The 23,316-nt window shown below is 43.0% G+C and overlaps 2 protein-coding genes across 5 annotated transcripts in view; both read right to left on the reverse strand.

The window, feature by feature from the left end:
- Positions 1 to 206: 206 nt before the first annotated feature.
- LOC135483141 (vitamin K-dependent gamma-carboxylase-like) lies at positions 207 to 14,060 on the reverse strand. Of its 2 annotated transcripts, none has more exons than XM_064763727.1 (16): positions 13,907 to 14,060; positions 12,924 to 13,157; positions 12,359 to 12,514; positions 9,988 to 10,153; positions 9,698 to 9,776; positions 9,321 to 9,427; positions 8,154 to 8,317; positions 7,744 to 7,919; positions 7,444 to 7,590; positions 7,044 to 7,175; positions 3,454 to 3,608; positions 3,029 to 3,207; positions 2,511 to 2,650; positions 2,198 to 2,360; positions 1,694 to 1,838; positions 207 to 1,220 (listed from the first exon to the last, which is right to left on the reverse strand). In XM_064763727.1, the coding sequence occupies exons 2-16, from the start codon at positions 13,090 to 13,092 to the stop codon at positions 1,043 to 1,045; spliced, it is 2,256 nt and encodes a 751-aa protein (XP_064619797.1). In that variant the 5' UTR covers positions 13,093 to 13,157; positions 13,907 to 14,060; the 3' UTR covers positions 207 to 1,042. The 2 variants fall into 2 exon arrangements, with proteins under 2 accessions (XP_064619797.1, XP_064619806.1); XM_064763736.1 differs by having other exon boundaries at positions 13,876 to 14,060.
- Positions 14,061 to 16,364: 2,304 nt separating this feature from the next.
- The window catches only part of LOC135483148 (uncharacterized), a 36,486-nt gene continuing 29,534 nt past the window's right edge, over positions 16,365 to 23,316 (reverse strand). For all 3 annotated transcript variants that reach the window (XM_064763758.1, XM_064763768.1, XM_064763750.1), the window contains 13 exons: positions 22,948 to 23,145; positions 22,515 to 22,535; positions 20,988 to 21,191; positions 20,703 to 20,792; positions 20,307 to 20,501; positions 19,908 to 19,931; positions 19,289 to 19,489; positions 18,937 to 18,996; positions 18,331 to 18,540; positions 17,660 to 17,680; positions 17,208 to 17,417; positions 16,888 to 16,920; positions 16,365 to 16,567 (listed from right to left, as the gene is read on the reverse strand). In XM_064763758.1, coding sequence (XP_064619828.1) covers positions 16,566 to 16,567; positions 16,888 to 16,920; positions 17,208 to 17,417; positions 17,660 to 17,680; positions 18,331 to 18,540; positions 18,937 to 18,996; positions 19,289 to 19,489; positions 19,908 to 19,931; positions 20,307 to 20,501; positions 20,703 to 20,792; positions 20,988 to 21,191; positions 22,515 to 22,535; positions 22,948 to 23,145 — 1,469 coding nt within the window. In that variant the 3' untranslated portion in view covers positions 16,365 to 16,565. The remainder of the gene's footprint in view (positions 16,568 to 16,887; positions 16,921 to 17,207; positions 17,418 to 17,659; positions 17,681 to 18,330; positions 18,541 to 18,936; positions 18,997 to 19,288; positions 19,490 to 19,907; positions 19,932 to 20,306; positions 20,502 to 20,702; positions 20,793 to 20,987; positions 21,192 to 22,514; positions 22,536 to 22,947; positions 23,146 to 23,316) is intronic.

Genomic DNA, 23,316 nt, shown 5'->3' on the forward strand with positions numbered 1-23,316 from the left:
GTTATAGAACTCTGAACGCAAACTTCATGTTGGATACACTCAGGCGTCCCTTGCCACCTGTGATTAATCCATCCTTTGAAAGACAAATAGCCAGGTTTCCTTGTACCTTTGCCAGGGTAAGTGTGACTGGCCATTTGAACCTGAGAATGGCCATTGTTCGAAAGGAGTTTCCTCCAGACATTCGCCACAAATGAAACAAACTTGAATTAAACAATATACTGATTTTTATTCCATAGAACATACGTAGTCCACTTTGAGTGACAACAATTCATGATAAATACATCTTTAAAATAGAATCTTACAATGTATGGCATTATGGTGAGATTTTCAAATAACTCAAATACCGATACATACTGAATTCAAATTCCAACTGAACAATGCTGTTTTGTATCCTGACTGATATACAACCACTGAGATGTGTCTGCACCTCGTTGGACACAATGCACACGAACCAACTGACAAGATCTCAACAGTCATGTGAAAACAGGCAACTGACTGAGAGGAAGAACAGTGAACTTGATGATCATGGAGACCCACCAAATCGCTGGTACATACAAGCAAGTCTTTATCAAGTCTTGATACCAGTGAGTTTAATATCAAATTTTGATTGTTTGCGCTGACCAGAAAAAGTTTTATAAGTACAACAATAACGACACATCACAACATCTCGTAAATGTAAACACTGTTGCGAATGTGTCAAAAAGAACTGAGTTTTAAGCGTAGCTGTTCCCACGATGGAAGTGATCTACCTGCTCCTTCCTGTTCTTTCAACAAAACACCTCAGAATGACTTCACAGTCATCCCACACGGTCACACCTAAAGCTTGGCCATCCGAGGAGCTTAATCTGATTTTGGGCGTATCCTTCTTTAATTAGGCTAGGACTAAGGTTATCCAACATTACCCATAGATAGTCATAGATATTCCGTGGTGTTCGATTGATTTCCATTACTGGTAACCCAATTGGTCTCTCGAGGACAAGTCAGATACCAGAATACTTGATGAACGATAGACGATAGTGCCTATCTAAAGCATTACTCTTTGTTACAAATCCTCCCTCGATGGCAGCTCTAATATCGTCTCCACTGCCTCCACTCCAAGCCAATATTGAAAGTTGTCTTTCATTCCGTCAAGATTTGTTGACACGTTCGTTGCCATGATGATTTCAACCATTGGCTCACCTGAGTAGATGGAGGTCAAGGCCACGTGTGATAATACAAGCCTGAATATAAGAGGTCAAAATTATGCAACAGGAAACTAAAAATATAAATGTTATAATGGCCCTGGAAGTGCTGCTCAAAAGTGGATCAGGTCAGGACAACGACACAAGCAGCGTAGATGGAGATCATCTTGATGCCAGATGACAGAAACAAACATTTCAAACTTACAAAACCCCCTTCTCCAGTTGATCCAGCTAAGGAGGTGAAACTCAAACAAACCACCTGTGAGAATTTCACTTTGACACTTTCAGCTTTTAGGAAGTCTTCTCCATTTGCCACTTTCATCAAGCAAGAATGGGGGACGTCTGCCTGGGTATCGTCCAATCAGAGGCCTTGTAAGCACCATGGCTTATGCTTAATGAGCCGAACCAGCATGGTAGCTGTCTTCTGATTGGCCAATGCCTGACTAAAAGCCTCCAATCATTACATGAGGAAAGTGCCGAATGATCTACAGACTCCACCTGGTGGTACTCACGAGTGGTGAACTCCAACAAGGAAGTTGACGAGACGATATCGGAACATCTGAAATGCTGTAATACTTTTTCTCTGCCTCTTATACTCAAGACGCTCCTGATACTTCTGATAGAACGGGTAGAGTTGGTCGTTCAATAAGGTGGCATCTGCAACACACCAAACAATTGACATCAGAAAACTAGCTATTCAATCTGGAAAGCAGAACGGTAGCTCTACTGAGGCAAGGGGTTCAAAAACAGTAGGCTGTTTGTTGTCTCCTACCTTGGGAAGTAGATCCCATAGCAATGGACACTGTTGGTGGACGGATTATACTTCTCACACTGCTGAAAGGGGAGTGGATTTAAGCTGCTCACTGCCGGCGCCTCCCTGACGTAAGAGGCTTTCAAAAGACTCCCCGGGCCTCCTACTCCAGGTGTGGTACAACCTACTACGCTGACCAGTGTAACAAGCACAATATGGTATGCACAGTCACTTACAATGATATTGCACATGATCCATAACTCACCTGTCAATTCCTTGGTGCCGTTCTCAGTCGATGCATTCACCTTACTCTCAAATTCAATGAACTTCTTCTCAAACTTCTGATGGGTTGTGTTGACATAGACGTACATGTAACAGGAGGGAGTTGTGGACACAGTGTGGACGTTATGGAACTGGCCTGCAGGAAGCTGAATTAGAGAGAAGGAAGGTGATTATAGTGGGACTGTCTGGTGGAGTTCCAATAGCATGCACCCTATAACTCAGCCTATCAGGTGTATAACCATAGAAACACTTCATCAAGCAAACTAAGAAGGAGGTTGATGTAACTGTCCACTAACCTTAGTCTCATCCCCTTCTTTCAGTGTGATATTCTTTGTCTTTTTCTTGTCTTGTAAAACCTCAACGACGACCTCACCCTTCAGCACGCTCAGACTTGTATTTCCAAAGTCGTCTTGGACGTAGTTCTCGAGCATCAAACCTGAGGATAAAGACCAGTAACAGTAGAGTATACAACCCAACACAGAGAATGATTAGAACCTCCAGTGCTACAGAGGTTTCTCAGGTTGGCTCTTTGGGAAGAGCTGCCCTTAAAGTCGTTACTCTTACAAGAGGGGGCTACGTGCCCCATGCTCCACTGAAGAGGTTCGCCCAAATCCATTATACCATTTGACGAAGGTAATACAGCCTTTTCCGGCACTCAAAATGTGACATTCACCCAAGGCAATGGTGGCAGGTTTGTTGACACTGTTAGTCTCGCTAATAGAGAGACCATGTTATTTTATGAGATTTGACATGTTTACAATCCTGTTAAACATTGCAATAACTCAATCAATACAAACAAAGAATGACAACGTACCAGGGAAGTCTGCCACGAACACAATATCAGTGTCATTCGACGTCTTTGATAGTTCTTTTGATATCAAGCGTAGCTTTTCCCTCCAGTCTGAAAGTGACGTCAAGAGTGGGAAGAGCCATCTTGTCTCCTCGAGAGGGTGCCACTCCGCTGATAGGATATCAACTCTTGGATCAAACATCCTGAAAATGGAATGGTAGAGTTGACTTACACGCTCCTCCTCATCCCAAGGTGGCCTAAGTTTTTCAACGGTTTGTTTTCGTAGAAATTTTAACGTCATCTGGAGCAACCATCAACCTTCAAATCAGTCACATGACTTCTGCAAGTTCATGTTTCGTGTAGATGTTATTTTGATCCAAAGTTTCATTCAATCCAAACTAGCCGAAGTGGAGGAATGAGTGAAGGAAGAGGGAGATGACAAACTCTACCTTTGTTGGAATCTTTTGTTCATCGACTTCCACACATCGATGTACAGTTCAATGTTGGTGAGGTTGTAATCTCGGAGCCGTTCCTGTACACACACACCATATTGCTTGACCATGTCAGCATGAGAGGTCCAGCGGTCACGACGGTAAATCCATGCCTGAAATCATATTTGTAATACTAATTCCTAAATACAGTTCTTGAATGAGCTGTCTTTGACTATTTTGACCTCAGGGCCTACATGTATTAGGTTGAGAGCTAAGCATCAGATTGGAAAAGACTTAAGTTAATGTGAAGTCTTTTTCATATTGTTATGGTCAAAGGTACTTTGTTGAACTCAGGAATGTGACCAGATCACATGTCCCAAGAGATAGTGGTGTTACACATTAGGAGAGACCTAACCAATGCTCTTTCACAGTGTCAATAAAGCCGGTCAACTGTGACACTGGCTGCCCAGGTCTGTGTAACATTACTATTTGTGATCACACTATTACAGTTAAGTGACAACAGGTCAGCCAAGTACCTTAGGCCAGATCTGTCTGAAAAACACTTTATGGGGAAATGTGCATCCTCGAGGGAAACATATGATTGCTGTTGGCCATAACTGTCACATCCTATTTGAGCCACTAAATGATTGACAGGTTCTATCAAAAGTGTTACTTAATCATTCATGTAGCTCATACAGCAAGGTACTATTGACTTTGTTGTTGTAGTGTGAAAAAGGATCAGGTTATCGCCCTTTGACAATCAACTAATAACTATTGACTCAATTTTATCATGTCAATATTAACCATATCTGCCATTCATTGATTGCTTCGGCAACAGACTATCAACTGAAATGAGACTTGAGCCTTTTGTGGTGACGCAGTGCTTGTTATGATAGATCAGCGAAACTGTGTCCACACGCAGTGTAACGGCACATTAGTATTCTTCATAGTGACGGCTACATTCATCATGTACATCAGTCATACCAGAGGTAAACAGAAGCTTATCGCATTAAAAACGCTACTCCCAAAGCTAACTGGGCATGTCATCACACGATACTGGCGCTAGCTCGATACTGGCGCTAGCTCGATACTGGCGCTAGCTCTGGCAATAATATGCTCTTCGTGATTTGATAACGAACATTTAAATCACAGGAGAATCATCAAATTCAGGCGGACTCTTCATTGCAATGATTGGAATCTGTCGTCTGCAGGTTTCAGCCCTGTTGTGAATATGAGTGGAGAAAGACTTATTCATCCTAACTCGAATCTGGAAATGTCATCTGCAGTGTTCAAGGTGAATATGGCCGATGAGACATCTGATCAAGCAAGCCCTCCTGCTGTTGAAACGGTGGAGGTTAAAACACCTCAGAGATTTGAACTGTCGCTGCCAATCACTAAGCCTGGGATCAATGATGAGGGACATGTGGACACTGACGCGGCTGATCTACAGTCAGATGACACTGACAAACCTGGAAGTGATTCAGTGTGTTCTAAAGTAAAGGTGATATGTTCTGTGGAAGATGTTACTGACTTTATCAGGAAAGCGTCACCAGAAATGGGAATAGAATTGTCGGGCAGCATCAAGTCAAAGTTTCTGCAGATTTTGTATGAAGATGACGTCACATCTTTGAGAGAGATATACGGAAATCTCTCGCACCAACATCAAGTTATGTTTCATAGGATGATATTGCAAGGCAATGAGGTGAATGTGTCTTCAAAGGATTGCGACTACGTATCTGTCCTACTGAAACAGACCAACTTCAAACTGGCACCGATGTCGGCAGCTTTGTTTGGCTCAAAAGATGTTGTTGAGTTTTACTATGAGAAGTTTGCTTGCGAGATCTTAGATATTATGGAAAACGGTCATAACCTGATCAATGCGTTAGTTCTCGGCTGCCACATGAAACAACGACCAGAGGAAGTCTACTTGGAAATGTACACTAACATTTTCAAGTTCTATCAAGATGGGATACGCAGAAAAACACTTTTGTATTTCCAAAGCGGTGAAGGATTACGACCGGTGGAGCTCGCCACGAAACTTAAACAGTATAAACTCGTGAAGGAAATACTCGACACAGAGCATGTGTACAAGGTGGCAATCATGGAGTATGGACCTCATTTACATATCACATACGACATTTCGGAATATTTTACATCAGGAACTCGCCAGGACAAGTCGCCCCTGAATGACATAGTCAACATTCGTGATGACACTCTGCCTGTCTTGCGGAACAGCGGACTGCTCCAAGAACCAGTCATTCGGGCGTTTATGAGGTCGATCATTCACAAGAATCGTATCATAGTTGTGCTGTGGATGGCTTTGCGCTTGACTCTTGTGGCGTTTGCAATGACACAATCAGCCAGATCAAGCAGTCTATTCCTCGACATCAACTACATCTTACTGACCAAGGACTCACACAAGGTGGCATTGGATTCTTTGATAAGTAACAATATCTCCAGAACAGCAGATATGAATACCTCTATCTACCAACGTTGGGGGAATGCATCTTTCAATGGTTCGTTAGACAGTGTTCTCTGCTATCTTTCAACCCTCCTTAAAGACAGACAATCAACTTACCCTAAAAGCACTTTAGGTGATGATCTACTCCTCTCCCTTTGTATCTTCTCGTTCTTGTATGATGTCATCGAGATGATTGTAGTGTTGGTGAAACGTTTAATGTCAAGACGGAGGGGAGGAACGCCCTCTTTTGGTGAGGAGTCTGGAAGCTTTGTGGTTAGTAGTCTCTTCTACCGGATCACGTTCTTCATGATGACACTCTCCTACATCATGTTCTTCTGGATTGGATTATTCTTTGTACCAATGGCACAGGCAAACTTCAACATGGCTCACTCCTTTGCCATCGTTGCATCCACAGCTTATGCGTTGTACAAGATCCTGACCATCTGGTCTCTGCTATACTTCATCCAGCTCTTCCCAGGATTAGGCATATTCGTGATTGGCTTCCAGAGGATGATGCTGGCCCTGATGCATTTCATCCTCATCTTCGCCTTAATCTTCATCTCGTTTGCACTGACCTTCGGCGGAATCTTAAGCCTGGACTGTAACATGCCCCAATTCGCAGACTTTTGGTCGAGTTTGTATTCGTGTGTTCTCTTGATGCTGAATATGATTGACCTGAGAACATTTGATGTTCAGATTCAAAGCATCGTCTTTATCCTCCATTTTGTGTTTATAATGATAGTCACCGTTCTGATCATTAACTTCCTGATTGCGCTCATGTCCAACAGGTACGCCGAGATGACGGCATATAGTGATATCATCCACAAGCTGTGTTGTCTGGACGTGGCGCTGACAGCAGCCAGCCGAGTCAACACCATCTGTCCTTGGTACCGGAGGAAACGTAATGAGAAGATGGTCGTCACCAGACCAAGGCCAGATACACACAAATAATCATGACACTCACAAGGCAATCCAGAGTGACCAGGGACACTAATAGGTAGACTAAAGTGACCAGAGTTTCTAATACAGGACATGGCTTGCTAATCTTGAACATAATGAAAGGCTTAAGTCCTCTGCAAGGGGAGTAGCTTAGGCCTGTGAGGGAGAGCTAATTAGCTGAGGTGAACGAATAAAGTAGGAATCTCACCTCAGGATTCAGGAAGCCAACCTCACCAGTCTCTTTGTTCTTGTATGACACCCTTGTATGCTGTGTCCGCCAGCTATGAACCATCATGTCCCACGAGTAGCCATAGAGACCATTGGTCCAGTTGTTGTAGCCCTAAAGTAGAAAACATTATGTAACTCTTTCCCTTATATCCCCACAACCAGGAAATACCAACGCTCTGTGCAGATTCTCAACACTGCTGCCATCTGTGAATTCTAAACTAATCTACTTACAGTAACCCCTGGGCCCAGTTGTTGACTTGAGACTCGGGGTTCATGTCATCTCCCGCTGTACAGGGCCAAGAATCCTTGTCATTTCATGTCAAGGTTACAACCGTCCCGAGTTGGTAGAAAGATGGCGCTAATAGTAGAATTGTACAAACCTTTGTGATAGAATGTGAATACGGTAGAATACACTGTGTTGTGACGTAGACGATGATGAGAGCTGACATGAAGCTGTGGTACATCTTGGGATGACTATGGACCAGGACATCGCTGCCAACCTTGTCTTGGCTGCTACTAGTCTGGTGCTAGCAAGAGAACGATAGAAAGTAAGAGGCAGCACAGAAGCTAACATACCATTGTCGGCAGCATTCTCTACTGGTTTATATCACTGCAAATTCATGTCAAGCAAACAACGACCCAGATTCTGCACGGACATTGCTAAAAATAGATATTGTTACCTTTTCTTCTGGTTTGATTTCCTCCTTTGAATACAAGCAATGTGGATTCCTCTGCGGTTCTCCGTCGAGTGGCGTGAATATGCGCAGCCATGTTGGAGCTTTCCTCATGACGCGAGCTGGCCAATCAGTGTCAGAGAAGATGGGCATTGTGGCGAGCATGGTGTATGGAAACATGCCTGGAAAAAGGGAGAGAAACCCAAGGTCAAATACAACGTAGGGGGGGGGGGGGGACATACCATTCAGGGGGTGATGCTTGAGAAAAAGAGAGAAGTCGCCTTCTGGATTTAAAATCAATTTCCAGCAAACATTTTTTTATTTCTCCGCCTCAATGCCCACTCATAGAGGATGTGTGTATGACTGACAGCCATGATGACTTGAATATAGAGTGAGGAAAGGTTTCCCAATCTCACCAATGGAAAACATCCTCGAGTTCATCAAATGGAACGAGCCACCGAAGAGGAAAGCTAGTTTCCTCGTCTTGCTGAAGTAGAGGAGGAAGCCTGTGAAGAGGTCGATGGTGAGGCCACCGAGATGCACCACAAATAGATCAGTGTTTTCTTTCCCTATGAGTGACCTGAAAAGATAAACAAGAAAATGTTATTTTACAACAGTAAACATCTCTCATAAGGTAAGTCCCTGATGATAAACAACAAGTGATTTGAAAACACCCCTTGAACTTGGAGACAGTGATGACAGAAGAGAGGCCCCACACAGCATACTGCTTTCCTTCTCTCCAACAAAATCCAATACAGCTGACTTTACAGATAGGAAGATCACTTTTCCAATAATGCCAGTCTAAGCTTGCTTGTTCTCCGCACAGAACAAATTTGCCATCGGGTAAGACTATCTTCTACAAATCCTCCATGTTCCCTTGGCCTCTGACTCAACCTCGATGTAAGATTGTGTTTAGGGTTGTCCCTTTAAGAGGACTGGTATTTAGGGTTGTCCCTTTAAGAGGACTGGTATTTACTAGTATACGCCCTCTAACAGGTTGTACGCTGGCTGCTTGAACGAACACTAACTTGGTATTTAACAGTACATTGTTACTGTTCATTGGTGTTAGTTTGCTATGATTAGGCCTATATATAGTGGTAATAGTACTCGTGTTATGTAAGACTACCTAAGACCTTAGGTCATCCAGTGTTCTGGCTGAAGTTCTTAAAGCCTCAGATGTGTTCCTACTCCAAGAGAACAATAGAAATAATTTCAGATTTACAGATATTACTATGGCTTTTTAGATTTTTATGTAACTTAATCTTTTCTCCAATAAATGGCTCCAAGTTCCCCATAGCAATGTTAACAAGTTCCCCATAGCAATGTGAAAAAGATATCAAAAGAGATTAAATGTTCATCCGTGTCATTCCAACATATCCTTTGGCAATTCGACTTTGTTCTTGTTTTCAATAGTGGCTATCGATCTTGAAAAGGGAAGGGAATAGGCTTGGTCTCCCAGTTCAATGGGTTGGTTTAGGACTTGCTTTGATTATCATGAAAGAACTGCTGGAGCATGTTACAGCCTCTGAACAACGTGACCCACTCTGATAGACCAGATCAACATGTGTTTATTGCAGACTTACCTAAACGGCATAAATACCCAGTGCTCAGATAGACTGTGCATCGAGTAGCCAGTCACCCAGTCAAAGTCCAACTTCTTCAAGCCAGCAATGAAATAGACAATGAAAATCTGAAAAAGACACCACACATTTTTGTCAGAAAAAAAAAGGAATAACCACGAGGGCAAGTCCTGCGTTCTTCGAATTCGCTCAAGGCACAAAAAGTTGAAAACAAAAGTGCACAGTCCCACATTTCATATTCAGAGACTTTGGTAGACAATCTGCGAAATATGGCATATGGTGTACACCAACCGTGTAAAAATACAAACTTGATAATGGTTAAAAAGTTAACTCAGAACTTTGAATAACAATATCATTTGGATCCAAATGTCAATACTCACTTGGAATCTAAGTAGACCATAGTTCCACGATGGCACATGGGAATTTCTCAACTTTGGCCAAATAAGTCCATCAATCGACCTGAAAGACGAAAAAATGTGGTGATGAATATTGAAGAAGTGAGATTACACACCCCCAAACAACATCCTGCCTAAACTAATCTGGGATGGTAAATCATAATTCTTTATTCGATAAAGTTACAAACCATCAGGTTTCCTTGCGGTTAAGTAGGTGGAAGGACTATTCAAGTTTCTAATGGTTGATTGTCAACGTTAGACTGTCAGATAATTACCATGATCTGTTGGCATCAATCAACAGCAGCTGGAGACTGATGAGACCATAGAGATAGGAATGGTTGTTCCACGACACCTTGTCCAGCAGGAAGATGTACCAGTAGATTGTCATATAGACAAGGCAGCTCAACTTGTACAGGAAGCCAAACATGATGCCAAGGGCACCTGCAATTAGAACCAAACTTGCACCTACAGCAGACACCTCTGTTTGCAGGTCAACCTCTACAGGAAGCCAAACATGATGCCAAGGGCACCTGCAATTAGAACCAAACTTGCACCTACAGCAGACACCTCTGTTTGCAGGTCAACCTCTACAGGAGGCCAAACATGATGCCAAGGGCACCTGCAATTAGAACCAAACTTGCACCTACAGCGGACACCTCTGTTTGCAGGTCAACCTCTACAGGAAGCCAAACATGATGCCAAGGGCACCTGCAATTAGAACCAAACTTGCACCTACAGCGGACACCTCTGTCTACAGGAAGCCAAACATGATGCCAAGGGCACCTGCAATTAGAACCAAACTTGCACCTACAGCAGACACCTCTGTTTGCAGGTCAACCTCTACAGGAAGCCAAACATGATGCCAAGGGCACCTGCAATTAGAACCACACTTGCACCTACAGCGGACACCTCTGTTTGCAGGTCAACCTCTACAGGAGGCCAAACATGATGCCAAGGGCACCTGCAATTAGAACCAAACTTGTACCTACAGCGGACACCTCTGTTTGCAGGTCAACCTCTACAGGAGGCCAAACATGATGCCAAGGGCACCTGCAATTAGAACCAAACTTGCACCTACAGCAGACACCTCTGTTTGCAGGTCAACCTCTACAGGAGGCCAAACATGATGCCAAGGGCACCTGCAATTAGAACCAAACTTGTACCTACAGCGGACACCTCTGTTTGCAGGTCAACCTCTACAGGAGGCCAAACATGATGCCAAGGGCACCTGCAATTAGAACCAAACTTGCACCTACAGCAGACACCTCTGTTTGCAGGTCAACCTCTACAGGAGGCCAAACATGATGCCAAGGGCACCTGCAATTAGAACCAAACTTGCACCTACAGTGGACACCTCTGTTTGCAGGTCAACCTCTACAGGAGGCCAAACATGATGCCAAGGGCACCTGCAATTAGAACCAAACTTGCACCTACAGCGGACACCTCTGTTTGCAGGTCAACCTCTACAGGAGGCCAAACATGATGCCAAGGGCACCTGCAATTAGAACCAAACTTGCACCTACAGCGGACACCTCTGTTTGCAGGTCAACCTCTACAGGAAGCCAAACATGATGCCAAGGGCACCTGCAATTAGAACCAAACTTGCACCTACAGTGGACACCTCTGTTTGCAGGTCAACCTCTGCAGGAAGCCAAACATGATGCCAAGGGCACCTGCAATTAGAACCAAACTTGCACCTACAGTGGACACCTCTGTTTGCAGGTCAACCTCTACAGGAAGCAAAACATGATGCCAAGGGCACCTGCAATTAGAACCAAACTTGCACCTGCAGCAGACACCTCTGTTTGCAGGTCAACCTCTCAACGACAGTGGTTTATCTCCCAAATTTATGTCATTTTTACACAATTTGTAAGGAGTAATGGTTCACATTACACTCGCTTTGTTGAATGTCACCTCTTCTTGCGAAAATGATGATATCACTTTATTAAGATCAGACAGTGAACCAGTTTGCTATTGTAGGTTACGTGTCCTCCACAAATTCAAATATCCTTCCAAGGCCATTTTTTGCAAGCTGTCCTGTTCCTTCAACAATCAACCTAGTCTATTTTACAAGAAGATGGCACTGGACTCAACAAAGCCAAAATGGTTGTGAGAAGTTTCTGTATTATCTGGTTTGATCTTAGAGTTAGTTACCTGTCACAGACCTTCAATAAGACATGCTAATTAACAAGCTCCAAGCCTTAACGGGTTGACAGGTGTTGGTGTTGGTGTTTTTTATAAAGGTCAATTAGCAATTCCCACAAGCAAGCCAGCAGCACATTACCCAACCGTGATTTCCTGTTTCCATGGAAATAGACTATTTCGCCGCGAGTTGAGGACAACTAACATGCTGCTGATTACCTATAATTCATTTATAAGTGGAGCAGAGAATAGGCAACTGGTTTCAGGAAAGACAAATGAGCTTAGCAGTAGAACTAAGAGTATTGAAGACACTATATAAAAACATGCTAGTCTAAAAGAGGAGAAACATCGCTGATACTTTGGTACCAGCCAGGATCAATAAAGACTAGAGTTTATCAAGTCTTGGTACCAGTGAATGAAGGGACTCTCAGTTGTTTTATTTTCGTGATTTGGAAGGCAAAACTTGCTAAAATGCACATGGACATAATAAAGAGAGGGTCTTACCTGCAAGAAGAGCGAGGTACGCCACAAACATCCATGGAAGAGGCAGCGGGCGCAGGAAGTCAAAGAGAGGAAACTGACACTCGTCAGTCGAACCCCATCGTCGCTCAGCATGAGGAAAGCCACGCTCTGTGAACACATCAATCACCATCAATAAACCTGCAATATAAAGGTGATTTATAAAACCAACTCTTTGGTGAGAACATCAAATGTTGGCCCACATCACTGATATGACGGTTTCCAACAAGGAGACAGATTCAGACCACAATGCTGTTCAATGCCTGTTGATACAGTAGCACACAGAGTGCTAGGTCACCCTTGGGACAGACAAAAGCTGTCCTCAATAGGGACGTCAAATCCCTATTAAAACAAAATTAGTGTTCTTAACTGAGAGGGTGGTCGGCTTTTACAGAGGTGTCCACTGGGAGATACCAAGAGAAAACCACCCAGCCTGTCCCATTCCCTATCAAAGTGACCACTACATGGTTTGTGTGTAGTGTTTTGAATTAGGCAAATCAAACAAAAACTCAGAAATACTATAACTTTTAAATGAAAGAAACAAACTCACCAAATGCAACTCGAAGTGCTGCAAGATTCGATGGATGCCTTGGTGCATGTAGCCATTGATTCAATGACAACCAGCTTTGAAAGTCTGAGAAGTCAAATCCAAACACACTTCTCATCCTTCCTTTCTCCGTCACGATGTGTCCACGTTTATCATCTCCACCTGTTGCCATGTCGTCTGTTGCCGAGGTACTCTCACCGACAGTTGCTGTTGCTCTGATGAGCTACATCAACGTGACTGCAAGACAATAAGATGCATTAGGAGACTACCACTCCCTGAAATACACTGGCTGGCTTGAAGTGGCTTCAGCTTTCAAATGTTTCACTTGAAATGCCAGATGGAATGTTAGCTTTGGTTTAGTTCAGATACTGTCATCTGAGAAGTTCCCAATTAGAAGGGTATATCTAGTTTATCCAATATGAATGCAATACATGATCCTCATGCACTGCAACACAAGTACATGAGTACCTTGAATAAACTGCACATTAACTGGTGATAAGCAGATCATACTGTACATTAACTGGTGATAAGCAGATCATATGTGTACTGTTTTGCATTGGACCTTTGCTATTTTGATTGATGTTTGGAGAGGATTCGTCGGCCTCATCTCACGAACTACAGGTTAATTCCAGGGTCAGGAGTCGGGAGTATCAGTGTGTGCAAGGGGAGGAGCATTCAACTGACCATGGTATTCGAGGATGCATGTGATGAAGATTGATATAATAGGCCTCGTGTCACTAGTGTCATTTATCAATACTCGAGCCCGGTTAGTTGGAAAGCACGTTAGCTTCAAACACCATGTTGACATGTTGTTACATACATGTTTGACACGATGTAGGCCTGCATAGCATGAACGATTATGATGTTGATGACTCAGTAATTGACATATATAGCTTCCGTCTTTTGACCAACTTTTGATTCTTAGCCTAGCCTCATATCTAAGACTTTATCTTACATTGTCTGGTTCTCAATCTGTAACCACCTACTTGTTCCGGTCCCTTGTTCCAATAGTTTCTGATTGTCAACAGCACAAAGATTGGAATAAAATACGGTCCTAAAATACGAATAATCAGATAATATAAACTGGAAATACTGTAAAATCGAAAAAGAAAGTCGTGCTTGGCTGCGCGAACGAAGTACGGTCGTTATAGCTTCTGATTGGACAATCTCACTACTGTAAAACGGTTAGGGGCCGTTTTTTGTATTGCGATGCCTCCTGTATTACATTACAGCATGTTCATGTAGTTGGGAGCACCGGGGGGATTCGAACCAGCGCAAAAAGAAAAACCAGTTGGGGCAGCGCCTCAGACCACTGAGCTACCGAAGTACAGGTTGAACAGAGAGAGCGGTAGCCGGTAGATATTCAGCGCGGGGGTGGGCGACTCTGCTTGGGTCTTTTAGGTCTTTTTTGGTAGGGATCCCATGATTACGGCCAGTAGCTCCGGGCGAAAGATGTACACCTCATATAATAAATCATCAAGAACGTTAAAGAACCTTTTTCTGTTAATCGATATCGTCATCGGATCTAAACCACCGCGCTTGAAGTCACCTTCTGAGGAAGAAATTATCAAACAGTTACCGGAATTATCGAGACTCTACTGTCCCAGACACATGAGATGTCTGTGGTACACAATTTGTACATGGTACATGAGCTGTTTCAGGTACAGCCCGGGGGGAGTGCATGAGCCTAATGGCCAGTAGGGTCATGATTATGTCCTAGGTACCTTATGAGCTAGATCTAGTAGACTCCTTGAGTTGTCCAGCAGGATATTTGGGCCTGTCTTCAATGGTTCATTCAAGACAGCAAGAACCAGGTGCATGTGAGGTTGTCTCTTCGGCCAGGGGATGACTGTCTTCAAGAGTGCCTTGAGACACCATCGCTATACATTGCAGGCGCTGGTGTTGTCCCCAGTGCATGTGAGGTTGTCTCTTCGGCCAGGGGATGACTGTCTTCAAGAGTGCCTTGAGACACCATCGCTATACATTGCAGGCGCTGGTGTTGTCCCCAGTGCATGTGAGGTTGTCTCTTCGGCCAGGGGCTGACTGTCTTCAAGAGTGCCTTGAGACACCATCACTATACATTGCAGGCGCTGGTGTTGTCCCCATGTGAGGTTGTCTCTTTGGCCAGGGGCTGACTGTCTTCAAGAGTGCCTTGAGACACCATCGCTATACATTGCAGGCGCTGGTGTTGTCCCCAGTGCATGTGAGGTTGTCTCTTCGGCTAGGGGTGACTGTCTTCAAGAGTGCCTTGAGACACCATCGCTATACATTGCAGGCACTGGTGTTGTCCCCATGCGAGGTTGTCTCTTCGGCCAGGGGGTGACTGTCTTCAAGAGTGCCTTGAGACACCATCGCTATACATTGCAGGCGCTGGTGTTGTCCCCAGTGCATGCGAGGTTGTCTCTTCGGCCAGGGGATGACTGTCTTCAAGAGTGCCTTGAGACTGTGACACCATATACATTGCAGGCGCTGGTGTTGTCCCCAGTGCATGTGAGGTTGTCTCTTCGGCTAGGGGGTGACTGTCTTCAAGAGTGCCTTGAGACTGTGACACCATATACATTGCAGGCGCTGGTGTTGTCCCCAGTGCATGCGAGGTTGTCTCTATTGCAAGGTGGAACATGTCTTGAAGAGAGCATCGTGACAGCAGCGCTATCCATTACAGGCACTGGTGTGGTCCCCAGTGGATGTGAGGCTGTTTCTGCATGCTGAGTTTGTGACCGTCTTCAACAGCGTGCATTCGGCTCGGGTAAAATGGCCCAGCTTACAAACACAGCCATCTAGCGGATGCGGAAAGAACTACAGCGTGACACATTTTATTTCTCAAGGATTCCCCGTTGGGATTCGAACCAGCGCAAAAAGTAAAAACCAATCAGGTCGGCGCCTCAGACCACTGGGCTACGGAAGTACGACTGGAATGTGGAGAGCGGTAGCCGGTACATATTCAGCACTCCAAATCCTAGGGTCCTCTTTATTTTACATATGGAGAATAGGTCCTTGTGGCAATTTAGTTATAAGCAACAGCGCAAGACATACTTCACGGGGTGTTTAGGTACTAAGCTATCTTTAAAAGCCGTGATTGTATCTTTGATAAAAACAAGACAAAACAGTTTTCCTCTGTCAAGTAATATTGTCTAAGACCTAGCTGTACTTTTATTCTAATAAGCAGGCAGTTGATTCGTTTTTTAATTAACAATTCCACCTGAGAATTCTAATACCTTCTGCTGATGGTTACGCTGCACTTTATTCTGAAACAACTGTGCAGATGGTGATGTGCAGGGGTTTCTTGCATCTTCATACAACACACTCGAAGACTTGTCAATATAAAACTGTGGAGGACCATATAAACGACGTGTTGCCTGATGACTTTTGTAGAGGAGGCTTGGTCAAACAATGTAAAACCAGCATCGTTTTGACGAGATGATGAATGATGACGAAACACCTCGATATACTTCGTCGCTTCTTTATTATGAATGAATCAGACTGCATGAATTATTACAGAAGTGGATGCCTGAAATAAAGGCAATATACATGTATAGTAAGTCATTTTTAGGCAGGATTGCCATCCCTAGGTGTGTAGATAATTCCTTCTGTTGTGGTCCGATTTTCACCAAGCAACCGTTGACACTGACAGATCGAAATATCTTTTCCTGGAAAGAAGATTGATGAGTGTGTAGACATAGCTTTGCAGAGGAAGTTGATCCGTGGTAACATTCAGTACACATGAAACTAGCTACTATCAATAAACTCTGAGGTGTCAGCTAATCATTGCGGCAAAAGATGTACAAATTGAGTACATTAATTCATAGGAAAATAAATCTTTTTTTCTGTCATGGCAGAAAATAAACAGTGTGTGTTCGTGCGGGGGGGGGGATCCTTTTCTTTAAATACTAAATTATGACAAGCAGTCTTTCTGCATGCGATGGCTATTTTATAAATGCTGATACATTGCGTAAAAAGACCTACTTACAGCGGCCGGAGAGGTGAGTGCTTGTTGCCAAACCTGAACAATAGAGACAAATATATATCAATGTATATATCGATGCAGGTTACCAGATTTGAAAAGTACTAAGATGTCGACGTGACTTGCTCTAGAATCAAAGGCGAACAAATAAAGTAAGGAACATTTCACAAAATGGTTCGTGTCAGTTATCCAACTCTATTTTCAGAGTAATATTAAGTTATCGGAAGTGATATCATCATTGGACGACTTTACATCTTATGACCATTGCTTGTGAGTTATTAGAAATCTTTTAGGAGAGGCTTTGAACTCCCAAGTCGTTATCTTACCTGTACACGGTGGCTTTTTACAAGGTTTGAATGTCTTGTCGTAAGGTTTAGCATCAGCCTTATCACTCTTTGTTTTGCACAGGGAAATACTGCAATGTTTTGTCTTCTTGAAGAAGTAGGCTCCTGAACAAAGTGTGGTGTGGGCACAAGCTTCTTTGCAATCATCGTCAGTTTTCACAGTCTTGTGGAATATTGATTCCTTGCCACGAGCTAAATAGAGAACGAGATTGACCGTTTGAGTAAATGCAAGAAAGTGTACAAGGAGTGTCTTTTTGTGAAATAGAGTAAGTAACTTTGACCACCACCCAGCCTTCTCCATGTCTCATGTGGACACGGGATTGGTAGACATAACCAATTGACCAGTGTGAATTATAAAACGAATTATGACGAGGTGATAATTTCAACATATCTGTTGAAGGGTTGTATTGGACGTCTGTCGTCTGAAAACTTACTCTTGCACTTATGCATTCGACCTGCAATAAGAAGAGGAATAATTAGTTATTTGCCTATTCATTCTTTGATTCAATCATTCTTTCCATCCTTCCTAGAATACCGGTTCTCACCTTGATAAATGGATAACAGTGAAAAGATACGAAATGAAATAACAAAACGAGCCAAAGATTCGGGCGAGATATGATGACTCTCATGACTGTTTAGTGGCTGCCTTACCAGCAAGTCGATGATTATTATCTACATATACATGTAATCACTGTCTCAGTTTAGCGCAGTTCACGGCAAAGGACCATAGGCCTATGCCCGCGTGTCGGGGGGGGGGGGGGGACTGTAGTCTCCTAGCTTCGCTGTTAGTAGCCGTCGCTAAATCTTCACATGCTGAGTTTACTGGCTCTCCCAAGATTTACTACCATTGACTCCGATGTGAATAATGTGTGCGCTCTCATTCGAGATTGAGTAACCAATGCAGTGTAACAGAGCGCTGCTATGTCGTTTTCTAGGACGAAACATTGTGTGTTCACCATCACATCTGGTACCTATGATGTCATTTTGAAATGGGAACCTAGGTCTGCAAATCACAAAGCCTGTCTGTAATCACCTCTTGGGAGGCGCCCAACTTTTCTCTATTACGATCAAACATCAAGGACGAGTGCATGACAAAATGGCTTACTTCTGACTCCACACAATGTATATTCCGTGTGCGAAAGCTTCGCCATACTGTTGGACTGCCCAAGAGAACTGCATACCAGGTAACAGGCTCCGTTCATCATTACCCATTTGAAACACGTTCCTCCTCCTAGTTTCTTGCACTCTGCTGCACAGGCGGAGTTTTTCGTGATTGTCTTCGAGTAGAGAACGGATAAAAAGAAGTGTTGGGGACCTGAAGGAGAACCACAAGAACATCAATGATATAAACATGGAATCCACTGTGGAATCCACTGTGGAATCCACTGTGGAATCCAGTGTGGAATCCACTGTGGAATCCACTGTGGCATCCACTGTGGCATCCACTGTGGCATCCACTGTGGCATCCACTGTGGCATCCACTGTGGCATCCACTGTGGCATCCACTGTGGCATCCACTGTGGCATCCACTGTGGCATCCACTGTGGCATCCACTGTGGCATCCACTGTGGCATCCACTGTGGCATCCACTGTGGCATCCACTGTTAACTGATGTGATCAACTTTGTGGGGAAGCTACGCTCGGCTAAAGGGACTGGTCTTTTTTACCGAATTACCAGAAAAAGCGGATTGTTTTATTAGAAAAACCTTACACCAAAATATCTGCGGATTGTAGCCACTCTTTTTCTTTTTCTTCCCTTCTACGGCCTTTCCTGAAATAAAGGTATCTGTGTTACGAAAATCTAATGAAGCAGTTTTGATATAACGTACGAATGGGGAAATACATGGTTCTATCTCAACGCTAGGTTGATATGGGTAAACATCAATTTAGTGAATGTCCAAAAGGTGCCATGCAGGCCCCACCTGTCGGTTTTGGTGGAACCATCCCATGCCTATCTCAAAGGTTTTGTGGCAGATAATACCTTCGAATCAATGACCAAGAAATGAAATTTCTCATAAGAAGTGTTCAATGCTTGCAGTTGCTATTAACTATATTGAATTTACCATGGCATGGCTTGTGACTGCACTGTTTGAATGCTTTGTCAGCCGGTTTGGGCATCGCCTTTCCCTTCTCCTGGCAGACCTTCATAGTACAGAGCTTGTGTGTGGTGAGGTAATATATTCCAGAACAGGCCGATGTCTGAGAACACGTGGACTTGCATTCATCGAGAGCAATCTTCTTCTTGTTATACACGTGTTCAGTACCTAGATTTAGAAAGATATCAGTTTGTATAGAATTCGACCACGATCTTAGGTTGGGTGGAAACACTGTTGAATCTACGATTCCGCAACCATCGCATGCAGGTTGCCCCCCAACTTAGCAGACCGTATTATAGCTGGCGGTGGGGTTAATCTTAACTCATTGAGAACGGCGAGCCACTACATACCCACATTGGCTTCTTTGCTAATATCCGAGTTAATTGTAAACATCTCTGATAGAAGAATTGACTTGAGCAGGTCCTTGTGTTGATCATGAAGGAGATTTGCAAAGCAGGGGAAGAACAAAGTCTCCACTGGATCATTAAAAATGAATTTACCCCTCTCAAGAACCCAACTTTACTGTTATGTCGATTTCGTTCTTGGCAAACGAAGTAGAACAAGAAGGTGTACCATGTGCACTTACCCTTACCACTGCAAACCACATTTCCTGGTAAAGAAAAACGATACACATTCGTACTGAATTGAAATTCTGCGTGATAAATTCTACTCTACACGACGATGATATAATTGTCATAAAATCAGATAGGATTAAAATGGTTTTATCCTGTGGTATTCTTGTTGTGACCTTTTCCCGAAAAAAAAAACCCGATTCAAGTTGATGGAACACTCTCGGTGAACTACAGACAACAAGTATCTGGTTTATCTTATCTTTCCATCATAGCAGGAAAGTGAAACAGTCTGAACAGACTCACCTAGACCAAGTATTGATGGAACATAAGGGAGTTGAGAGCTGCACCGTCACATCACAAAATAAATCTTGAGAAACATTCGCATGGTGGAAAACCATCACTTAACTACTCACTGGTACAAAATGTAAACTGCTTCTCTGACATTGTCTTCATTCCGACCAGTTTGGAGCTTTTTGGGACGGTAAGATGACACAACCCGTCCATCATTGTCCAAGTGCTGCAATGCCCTTTAACACAAAGAGCCTTACAAGCTGATGCAGTGATTGTCTTCTTAGACTCCAACACACTAAACCAGAAGCTCATTGCACCTATTCAAGAGAGAGGAAGCATATGAGATATGTCACGGTGAATATATTGATTTACTTTCTCCTATGATTCACACTGCTTTGTGCAAGTCCCTGTTGGCTAGATGTCACATTTAACATTTTGTCTCACAAAGCTAAATCTCAGGTAAAATCGTGAGTAGACTCCACGAGAGCAATTATTTATATGATGAGTACTTTACTTACAGTTAAGTGGTTTGGCCTTTTTCTGAGCTTTTTTCTTCTCTGGCTTTTTCACATTCTTCTTTCGGGCCTTTTTTTCATCTCTTGGGTGGCCTAAAATAAGATGAATTCATTGATTTAGTATCATTACTTAAACCCCAACACATTATTACTAACATTCCAACACTTAAAGGCATATATTTGGCTTGCTCTGGCGTATATGAGTAAAATGCAACACAGATCAACTAAATTAATCCTGTGATTGACCTATATTCATTGACGATGTATAATTGCCTTTTAAGTGTTTACCTTGACATGGCTTGTGACTGCATGGCTTGAAAGTCTTATCAGCTGGCTTGGCAACATCCTTACTCCCCTTCTTCTGGCAAACTCTAATGGTACAAAGCTTCTGCTTGGTAAGGTAGTACATTCCGCTGCAGGTAGCTGTGTTGGAACACGCGGTCTTGCAATGATGGACATTTTTCATCTTCTTATGATAGACCTTTTCCAGTCCTTTATTGAAGAATAGTAATGGGTAGTTTGGAAATTAGTAGCAGTTTTTCAATACTCTTTGACTACTAATTGATAAATTAGTCAACTAAGAGTCACCGACCAAAGACTGAATTCTCTTCATTGCTGTCTGCCAATATTTGGTATAGCAGTGTATCGTTGTCAACATCGATATGAGCTTCTTGCTCCTTTGCAAATATGGGAATTTCTATCAGGCTCAGTAGCAACAACCGTAGCCATTTCTATCAGGCTCAGTAGCAACAATCGTAGCCATTTCTATCAGGCTCAGTAGCAACAATCGTAGCCATTTCTATCAGGCTCAGTAGCAACAATCGTAGCCATTTCTATCAGGCTCAGTAGCAACAACCGTAGCCATTTCTATCAGGCTCAGTAGCAACAATCGTAGCCATTTCTATCAGGCTCAGTAGCAACAACCGTAGCCATTTCTATCAGGCTCAGTAGCAACAATCGTAGCCATTTCTATCAGGCTCAGTAGCAACAACCGTAGCCATTTCTATCAGGCTCAGTAGCAACAATCGTAGCCATTTCTATCAGGCTCAGTAGCAACAATCGTAGCCATTTCTATCAGGCTCAGTAGCAACAATCGTAGCCATTTCTATCAGGCTCAGTAGCAACAATCGTAGCCATTTCTATCAGGCTCAGTAGCAAAAATCGTAGCCATTTCTATCAGGCTCAGTAGCAACAATCGTAGCCATTTCTATCAGGCTCAGTAGCAACAATCGTAGCCATTTCTATCAGGCTCAGTAGCAACAATCGTAGCCATTTCTATCAGGCTCAGTAGCAACAATCGTAGCCATTTCTATCAGGCTCAGTAGCAACAATCGTAGCCATTTCTATCAGGCTCAGTAGCAACAATCGTAGCCATTTCTATCAGGCTCAGTAGCAACAATCGTAGCCATTTCTATCAGGCTCAGTAGCAACAACCGTAGCCATTTCTATCAGGCTCAGTAGCAACAATCGTAGCCATTTCTATCAGGCTCAGTAGCAACAATCGTAGCCATTTCTATCAGGCTCAGTAGCAACAATCGTAGCCATTTCTATCAGGCTCAGTAGCAACAATCGTAGCCATTTCTATCAGGCTCAGTAGCAACAATCGTAGCAGCTTACAACTGCACGAAGGTTGTGTATGACCCAATCGACCATTTTTAAGGTTATAAGACATAGCCGACATCATGACAAAGTTCGGGGCGACGTAAGTTGAAGTAATGGCAGATTCTACTTGTAGGAGTTACTTCTTTTTTATGCATACACCGCCCATCGGGTTGTATTTATTGAAGAAATGTAAGTAATGTTGAACACACATACCTGCGCATGCTAACATTTTTCCTAAAAAAAGGAATATTGTGAAAGATGATTTCATGCTGTGTGAAGAGCGTGTTTCAGGCTTGGAGAGCTATTGAACGGGAAAACTATATAGACTTATAAAGTAGCACTATCTTCCCTTCGCGAATACTGTTAAGCACTAAATTTTTTTCAACGCTATTTTTCTGATACGTGGAAAATTTTATAAAAAAGAAAAAAATCTCGATTTTAATTTTTTGGGCAATGATGAAGTCTCTTTCAGTTTCGGAGGCCACCCTTCCGAATAGTATGATTTCAGTTGTCAACTGATTACTAAGTAATTCATAAACCTACTTGTTTTTAGGGTATTTTAATTGGTTAATTCTTTTCTGCTCTATCCTTGTAGTACATGTACCTGATAATGAAGCATAGCGAGGCAACTATCTTTAGTTCTTACCTTTGCAAAATGTGAAGAGTTTCTTTGTCATTGTCTTCATGCCATTCAACTTGGAGCGATGCTTTGAAACGGTAAGATGACAAAGGTTCGCCATCATTGTCCATCTAAAGCAACGATCTTTGGAACAGAGAGTCTTGCAATGTGCACTGGTAGTTGTTTTCTTGGATTCAAGCAGATTGAGCATATGAGTCAGCCTACCTTTAAAACAAACAAAACATTTCACCCTTCTCACACTGTTAGATGGAACCATAGTCCTTCGGTAGGGCGTTTCGGTTTATCTTTACTCAAATGAATGTAGTGAGAACTTTTGTCACTAATTTTTTTCCATCTCTTCAAATTCTCCCTTTTTCTATCAGATTGTTTCTGCAA

This window comes from Lineus longissimus, chromosome 1, assembly GCF_910592395.1.
Source record: "Lineus longissimus chromosome 1, tnLinLong1.2, whole genome shotgun sequence".
Taxonomy (NCBI): Eukaryota; Metazoa; Nemertea; class Pilidiophora; order Heteronemertea; family Lineidae; genus Lineus; species Lineus longissimus.

Excerpts from the sequence above, each read along its gene's own strand:
- LOC135483141 (XM_064763727.1), bottom strand. The coding sequence starts at position 13,092 with ATGGCAACAGGTGGAGATGATAAACGTGGACACATCGTGACGGAGAAA. Across the intron at positions 1,839-2,197 it reads CGGCACCAAGGAATTGACAG|ATGCCACCTTATTGAACGAC; the intron begins GTGAGTTATGGA and ends GGTGTGTTGCAG. Across the intron at positions 1,221-1,693 it reads CTTGTTGGAGTTCACCACTC|GCTTGTATTATCACACGTGG; the intron begins GTGAGTACCACC and ends TCTTATATTCAG.